This window comes from Rhinopithecus bieti, unplaced genomic scaffold (genome assembly GCF_001698545.2).
Source record: "Rhinopithecus bieti isolate Rb0 unplaced genomic scaffold, ASM169854v2 scaffold_31527, whole genome shotgun sequence".
NCBI classification, from domain to species: Eukaryota; Metazoa; Chordata; class Mammalia; order Primates; family Cercopithecidae; genus Rhinopithecus; species Rhinopithecus bieti.
The window spans coordinates 1,656,799-1,665,728 of record NW_016813959.1 but is presented as its reverse complement, the minus strand read 5'-3'; the positions used below and the strand labels follow the sequence as shown (position 1 = coordinate 1,665,728).

At 40.9% G+C, this 8,930-nt stretch overlaps 1 protein-coding gene across 1 annotated transcript in view; it reads right to left on the bottom strand.

Annotated features, from left to right (window-relative positions):
- Positions 1-7,225: 7,225 nt before the first annotated feature.
- MYH8 (myosin heavy chain 8) overlaps positions 7,226-8,930 on the bottom strand; it is a 32,635-nt gene continuing 30,930 nt past the window's right edge. The window contains exon 39 of the mRNA XM_017849250.1: positions 7,226-7,498. Within this exon, the coding sequence (XP_017704739.1) occupies positions 7,349-7,498 (150 nt within the window). The 3' untranslated portion in view covers positions 7,226-7,348. The remainder of the gene's footprint in view (positions 7,499-8,930) is intronic.

Below are 8,930 nucleotides of genomic sequence, written 5' to 3'. Positions count from 1 at the left end.
GCGGATCACCTGAGGCAGGGAGATCGAGACCAGCCGACCAACATGGAGAAACGCCGCCTCTACTAAAAATACAAAAATTAGCCGAGCATGGTGGCGCATGCCTGTAATCCCAGCTTAAATAGGAAGGCGGAGGTTGCGGTGAGTCGAGATCGCACCATTGCACTCCAGCCTGGGCAACAAGAGCGAAACTGTCTCAAAAAAAAAAAAAGAAGAAGAAGAAAAAGGAGGCAGGAGCAGTGTGCTTTGAAGGAGACACCCCAGTACTACAGGAGAGAAATGATGTTTCCAATCGTCCAGAGAGGAGGAGAGTCACTTCCGGTGCGTCCCGGGGCATCATGGGAGGGGCCAGTCTGCGGGAAGGAAAGGCCAGAAGTGACTCTCGCCATGGCTGGGGCAGCCCTGGAGGCCACACTGGGACCTGGCCAGTAAGTGTGCATTTGAGAGTTTGCGAGTGAGCAGGACCTTGTTCTTCCCGGCGATTTATTTGCGCTGTGTATTTCCAGACAGTAAATCCGTGAAGGACTGTGTGGTGGGGAGGGTATGAAATTGAGTGTGGAGAGGGCATTTGAGGGTAAGACCCATGGCTGACTGGGCCAGACAGAAAATTTAAAATTCTTGTCACCAAAGCCCATTTGAAATTTTTCAGTGCATGCAGAGCCATATTATTATGTTGTACACATACATATTCTTTTTTTTTTTTTTTTTTTTTTTTTTTTTTTTTTTTTTTTGAGACGGAGTAGCACGCTTGTCGCCAGGCTGGCATGCTGTGGCACGATCTTGGTTCACTGCAACCTCCACCACCCGAGTTCAAGTGATTCTCCTGCCTCAGCCTCTTGAGTAGGTGAGGTCACAGGAACCCGCCACCACGCCCGGCTAATTTTTGTACTTTTAGTAGGGACGGGGTTTCGCCATGTTGGCCAGGCTGGTCTCAAACTCCTGACCTCAGGTGATCCACCCGCCTCATCTTCCCAAAATGCTGGGATTACAGGCGTGAGCCACCGCGCCCGGCCACACATATATTCTTACATAAAGTCAAGTTCAGATACTCAAATCTGTGGGTACCAATTGAATTATTTTTCCAAATAGTGGAAAAAGTGATGATTTCGTTGCTCAGAAGGTACTACCTTTCCCATCCATGTTTTAAACGTAATTTCTTATAATTTGAGCCTTCACATTGCTCTGTACCTCAGTTTCCCCGAGAAAGCCACAAGCCATAGTTTCTGTGAGGAGCTGAGAAAATAATCTGCCCTCTTGTGAAGGTCAGGCTATTGAAATCTAAAAGAAGCCCTGTTTTGGGTGTGTTCCTCAGGGGAGATGTTTTTCTCCTTCACCATGGAGAGGCTTTCTTTTTCCTTGCGGCCTCCGGAAGCAGCATCTTAGTGACCCTTGAAACTAGGAGGGAGGAATCAGGCTGGCAAATTCCATCCTTAAGCAAGGTTCTTTCCATCTGCCCACGGCTGATTCTTCAGCTTCTCGCTTTGGAAAATGTGACCGTTGGAGTCTGCGGTGAAGGTTCCTAGGGACACTGATATGTGGAACATGTGCCCAAACCTCTGCCACAGCCAGGAGGCAGAATTTAAGTTTGCTTACTGACAGCTGCTCTGTGTCAGTCCTGGAATGTTAATCCTTACAGAGAGCTTGGATGACAGGCAACAGCTTTTAGCAGCTGTGCTAATAGTCTCATCCATCAAATGACCCTCTCTTCACCTTACTGTTGTCAGTTATATCCATGTCTTTGATGAGAAGTGGATATGAAATCTTAAGGGGCAGGTTACTTTTATTTATTTTAAAAACATGAGCCTTTAAAAGAATTCCAAAATAGTACACACATGGAAAATATAATCAAACATACTGAAGGAAAATTTTAAGTCGTACCTAAAATTTTAGCATGGAAGTCATCTCTACGTAAATTTTTCAATTTCACATTTTTTTTCCATGTTTTTATGTATTCTTGTTTGTTTGAGATGGAGTCTCACTCTGTCACTAGGCTGGAGTGCAATGGCGTGATCTTGGCTCACTGCAACCTCCACCTTCTGGGTTCAAGTGTTTCTTCTGCCCCAGCCTCCCCTGTAGCTGGGACTACAGGCACGCACCACCACACCACCACCAGCTAACTTTTGTATTTTTTAGTAGAAATGGGGTTTCACCATGTTGGCCAGGATGGTATCAATCTCTTGACCTCATGATCTGCCCACCTTGGCCTCCCAAGGTGCTGGGATTACAGGTGTGTGCCACCGCACCTGGCCAATTTTTATGTATTCTTAAACACATACACAATTGAGATATCAGTCTGCAAGCACTGTTTTGTATTCTGCTTTTAGAACATATTTTATAATTTTTCTCATGATATTAACTATTCTTTTGGATTATGATTTTTAATAGTTACATAGTGTGCCATGCTTTGAAGATAACATAATTCATATGACAAATTTTCTATTATTGGGCATTTAGGATGCTCTAAATTTCTGTTCTTTAAAACATTCTGGTAAATATGTGTGTACATAAATACTTATGCATATCTTTAATTATTAAATTTACAGAATAGAATTTCTAGGCAAGGCCTAAAGATGGTTTTCAGTTTACAGTAGTGGAGTCCCTGTTATTGGAGCCTTTGCAGTAATGATATTGCATAGGAAAACAAAAAGTATTCACTAATGATCTTATTGATCATTAGATGTTGTAAATATGCAACAATCAATTTAAGTTGAATGCAAAGTAAAATGAGAAATCTTGCAACAACATTTGCAGAATTTAGTGAAGTTAATGAAAGTAGTAAAAGAAATTGGCTTGAATTTTGCAAAGCCATTGACCAGCGTGGATTCAACAGTGTTGAACTAGTTAACAACTGAAGAACTGAAAATGGACAAAAATGATGACCCAGTAGATGTTTCACGAGAATGAATTCAGGATCAAAGGATTAGGAAGGGTCTTAAAATATTGAAGAAGTCCTGCATTTTTGTGAAAAAGGGTGTACTTTATTGTTGCATTGCAAAACTTAAAGGATGTCATATTATGTTATCACATATGACTGTGAGAAATCTGTCCCTTTCATCCCAACTGCAACATCTATTTGTTCTTTGTTCTAAGAATAGCAGAGGTGCAATTATGACCTAATCTTAAGAAATACAACAGAAGGCTGGGTGTGGTGGCTCACGTCTGTAATCCCAGCACTTTGGGAGGCTGAGGCAGGCGGATCATGAACTCAAGAGATCGAGACCATCCTGGCTAACATGGTGAAACCCCATCTCTACTAAAAATACAAAAAATAGCTGGGCATGGTGGTGCATGCCTGTAGTCCCAGCTCCTCAGGAGGCTGAGGCAGGAGAATCACTTGAACCCAGGAGGTGGAGGTTGCAGCGAGCTGAGGTTGTGCCACTGCACTACTCCAGCCTGGCAACAGAGCGAGACTGCATAAAAAAAAAAAAAAGGAAGTACAACAGAAAATAAATGTATTTCAATATTTTTGGTTTTATTTTGAAAATCAAACCCTAGTTCACAATTTACTCTGAAATTTTGGACCTCATTTTAATTTAGATTTGCTTTAAATCATTGTTTTTCCAGATGGCATGATTTTCTATGTGGAAAATCTCAAGGAATCTACAAAACCTTCAGAACTAATAAGAGAGTTCACTAAGGTTTCAAGATGCAGGATAAACATAGGAAAAAATCAATTGTTTTTCTGTATGCTAGCAGTGAACATGTAGACAGCGAAATTAGAAATATGCCATTTATAGTCACTTAAAAAAAAAGAAAAAAGTTAGACATACATCGAACAAAATGTGTATAGGGCTTGTATGCTGAAAATTACCAAACACTGATGAAAGAAATTAGAGAAGATCTAAATAAATGAAACAGACTGTAGTCAAGAATTGGAAGGCTCAGCATAGTGAATATGTCAACAAACTGATAAACAGGCTTAATGCAATTTCTGTGAAAAAGTATAACTCTGGCTTTAAAGTTTGGCATATAGTATTCTAATTACTAGTTATTTTCCCAGAGTGCTGTAATTGTGGTATTTCCCCTAATGCAGAATTTTAAATTTATGGAGGTATAATTGACATTTAAAACCACACATACTTAAAGTGCACAATTTGATAGGTTTTGACATATTTAGATGCCTGTGAAACCATCATCTCAATCGAGATAATGAACATGTTCATCAACCCTCCAAATTTCTTCCTGCTCCCTTGTAATCCCTGCCACTCTTTCTTTGTGCCCCCTACAAACCCTCCCTCTGCATCACTAGCCAACTGCTGGTCCACTTTCTATCACTGTAGTTTTCATTTTTTAGAATTTTATATAAATAGAATCACATAGTATGTACTTTTTGGAGAGGCTGCTGCTTTCAGTCAACATAATTATCTTGAGATTCATTCTTTTTTGTGTTAATAGTTTCTTTTTATTGCTGAGTAGTATTTCATTGTATGGATATACCATAATTTGTTTACCCATTCGTTGATGGATATATTGGTTCTTCTTTTTGGTTTTTGCTCCAATTACAAATAAATGTGCCATAAACATTTGTGTACAAGTTTTCATTTGGACATATGCTTTCATTTCTCTTTGGTAAATACCTGGGAAGAGATATGACTAGATCATACAGATAATTTGTTAACTTTTTAAGAAGTTGCCAAACTGCTTTCCTAAGTCATTGTAACATTTTATTTTATGACTCTTGGCCAACACTTTGGTCTTTAAGTCATTGTAGTAAATGTGTTGCGGTAACTTACTGTTTTTTATTGATATTTTTCTCATGACTCTGATGTTGAATGTTTTTTCAGATGCCTTTTTATCATCTGTATGTTTAGTGAAATGTTTGTCCAAACCTTTTGCCTTTTAAAGTTTAGGTTGTTTTCTTTTCACTGGATTTTTAGATTTGTTCCTATATTCTGAATATAAATCTTTTGTCACGGATATAAGTTGTAAATACTTTCAGTCTGTGACTTGTCTTTTCATTCTCTTTATAACAGTGTTTTTCAAAGAGCAGAAGCTTTAAATTTTGATGATGTACAATTGATCAATTTTTTCTTTTGTGGCCTATATGTTTGGTGTCATATCTAAGACATCTTTGCCTAAGCTGAGGTCACAAAGATTTCTTCTTCTGTTTCTTTCTAGATGTTCTTATGATTATAGTTTTGATTTCCTCTTTGATCCAAAATTTTGTTTTTGGAGATAATTTAAATTTTTTTTCTCTTTTTTGTTTTAAACTTTTGTTATTAGACACATTTGAGATTGTGGTCTACACAATTTATACTGTAAAAGATTGAGGCCGATAGGGGTTTAGAGGTTGGGGGACACTAAACGTTAGAAGGTAGAAGGAGTGCATAAAGTACAGTCTTTGTCCAGATTGCATTTTTGTTCTGCTGCTTCCTCTTTCTGGAGGCCAAACACGTCTGTTCTACTCCATCAAGCCTTTTTTTTTTTTTGTCTTATTTTCTGTCCCTGTTTCATAAGTTCATTCTTTCACTCTGTCCCTCATCCAATCTATCTGACAATACTATGAACGCTAGCTATCTTCAATAAATCTGGAATCCATCCACTTCTCTTTGTCTCCCGATGTTATTTTTCTGCCCTAAGCCACTGTCATAGTTTTTTATTGTTGTTGTTAATTTTTTTTGTTTATTTTTTGTTTTTGTTTTTGTTTTGAGACAGGGTCTCACTCTGTCTCCCAGGCTGGAGTGCAGTGTTGCGATCTTGGTTTATTGTAGCCTTGACTTCCCGGGCTCAGGTGATTCTCCCGCCTCAGCCTCCCCAGTAGCTGGGACTACAGGCATATGCCACTATGCCCTGCTAATTTTTTTCTTTTTTTCTATTTTTAGTAGAGATGGGGTTTTGCCATGTTGCTCAGGCTGGTCTCGAACTCTTGAGCTCAAGTGATCTGCCCACTTCAACCTCCCAAAGTGTTAGGATTCCAGGCGTGAGCCACTGCACCCAATTGCCACTGTCATCTTTTATCCTTTGTTTTTCAGTAGGCTCCTAACTAGTTTCCCAGTGTCTATCTTTGCTCCCTTAGTTTATTCTCAACACAGTAGCCGGAGTGATTATTTTAAAATGTATGTTAATATCACCCTGCTCAAAATCCTCCAAAGCTTTCCCACTTCACCCCGAATAAAGGCAAAAGTCCTTAGAGTGGCCAAGGGGCTCTACATGATCTGGCCTCTTTGTTCCTCTCTTATGCCTTAACTATCTCATCTTGCTCATTCTCTTCCTGCCCTGCTTGGCCTCCTCCCTGCCCCTCTAACATTCCCTACCTTCCCTTGCCTTAGGGCCTTTGCATTTTCTGTCGTTCTCTGCCTGGATGTGCTGTGCGCCCATATACTCACTTGGTTTACTCTCTTACCTCCTTTGGGTCACTGTTCAAATGTCTTCTTACCAGAGACGCCTTCCTTGACTACTCTCTATGAAATAGTAAATGCGTCTCTCTTACTATTTTTTTATTTTTATTTATTATAATTTTTTGAGACAGAGTCTCGCTCTGTCGCCCAGGCTGGAGTGCAGTGGCGCGATCTCGGCTCACTGCAAGCTCAGCCTCCCAGGTTCACGCCATTCTCCTGCCTCAGCCTCCTGAGTAGCTGGGACTACAGGCGCCCGCCACCGCGCCCGGCTAATTTTTTATATTTTAGTAGAGACGGGGTTTCACCGTGGTCTCGATCTCCTGACCTTGTGATCCGCCCGCCTCGGCCTCCCAAAGTGCTGGGATTACAGGCGTGAGCCACCGCGCCCGGCATCTCTTACTTTTTAATTTCCCATTAGTACTTGTCATCTGGCTCATTACATACTTATGAATTTATTTATTGCTTTTCTTTCCTTGTGGAATATAAGTCTTAGCAAGCAGAAACTGTATTTTGTTCACTGCCATACCCACAGAACTTAAACAGTGCCTGGCACTATTTATTGATTTATTGTATTGATGCACATAGTAAATGCTCAGTATCTGTTTGTGGAGTAAATGAATGGCCCCATATGGAGGGCAGCCTCAGGGAGTGTTTTTCTTAGTAATTTGTAGCAATCTAGAGAGACGTAATAACAACGAGCTCAGCAAAAGGTATTTGTGTGTGTGTTGGGGGGGTGAAGAGGTGGGAAAGGGACTGTCGGGTGGTGCTGAAGGCATGAAATATTGAATACTCTGCCAAGCCATATATAATATTAAGAGATTAGTAGCTAGGTGAGAACTGTGAGCATAAATAGCTTTGTAAGTGAAAAAATGAAAGTCCGGTTTAATGTATACATTTACTGTAGTTTTTATTTATTCAGCTTTAAGAGGAAAATAAACATCATAAAGCAAGTGACCAAAAACAGCACATTTTGTGCCTTTCTTCAGCCAGTTGATAGCATCAGGCAGGTGTGTTTACTCTGCATTGATTTTTGTGTGAACCTCTCGGCTCTTCACTCGCAATTTGTTGACCTGGGACTCAGCAATGTCAGCCCGTTCCTCGGCCTCCTCCAACTCGTGCTGGAGTTTGCGGAATTTAGATAGATTAGCATTGGATTGTTCCTCCTAAGAATAGAGATAAAATTGTGAGAATTAGACTGTATGGTTCTCATTGCACTTATCACCAGACAGGATGAGTTCCTCAAATCACGTATTTCCTTCTTATGGTCTATTTAGCATATCCGACTTCAAATCTAGACAGAGTTTATCACTTCAACTGTAATTTTTACTTTAAAGAATGAAAGGAGAGTTTTGAAGTGGAGGAGACAGCCTAATATAAAGCCCATACCTACTTTTATGATGTATGGTCTGTGGAAAGGAGGAAGAGATCTATGTACCCTTATAGACATCAGTAAGTAAATGCAAGGCCAAATTATAACTTGAGGAAATATCACTTACTATATATTTTTGCCTTATGTTTTCATTCTACTATATAAAGAAAGGGAAAAGGTAGGACTAGGAAGAAAGTCTTCTCTGTTATTTGACTCATTACCATTTATGCCTCTCCCTTTTTTCTTTCCTTTTCTTCCTTCCTATTTACTTCCTACCTATCACATGTGTCTGGAAGAGTGGAGGGATAACCCGGAAGAGTATGGGTAAAGAATCTTTTAACATGTTCTTATAGTAGCTACAGCAAATGTGGGGACAAGAGCCCCCACTGATGACACTAGTAGGGAGTGAAGAGGTCAGGTGGGTTAAAAGATTGATGTTGGGCCTGGCGCGGTGGCTCAAGCCTGTAATCCCAGCACTTTGGGAGGCCGAGACGGGCAGATCACGAGGTCAGGAGTTCGAGACCAGCCTGGCTAACATGGTGAAACCCTGTCCCTACTAAAAAATACAAAAAAACTAGCTGGGCGAGGTGGCGGGTGCCTGTAGTCCCAGCTACTCGGGAGGCTGAGGCAGGAGAATGGCGGGAACCCGGGAGGCGGAGCTTGCAGTGAGCTGAGATCTGGCCACTGCACTCCAGCCTGGGCGACAGAGTGAGACTCCGTCTCAAAAAAAAAAAAAAAAAAAGATTGATGTTTGGCTTTTGAGAACTTGATTTTTTCTATGTCTAGAGGGAGAGGAAAATTATGATGGTATTAATTAGAATTCCTACTGTATATCATTTGCAGCTATCAAGTAGTGAGCTGTTTGGAACTTGCCCCCCTCAACCCTTACCAATTGCTTAATAATATAAATATCTTGGCTGGGTGTGGTGATTCATGCCCGTAATCCCAGCACTTTGGGAGGCCGAGGCGGGCGGATCACTTGAGGCCAGGAGTTCGAGACTAGCCTGGCCAACATGGTGAAGCCCCATCTCTACTGAAAATACAAAAACCAGGCAGGTGTGGTGGCACATGCCTGTCGTCAGCTACTGGAGAGGCTGAGGCATAAGAATCGCTTGAGGTTGGGAGGCAGAGGTTGCAGTGAGCCAAGATCACGCCACTGCACTCCAACCTGGGTGATGCAGAGAGTCTCTGTCTCAAAAAAAAAAAAAAAAAAAAAATTACCCTAC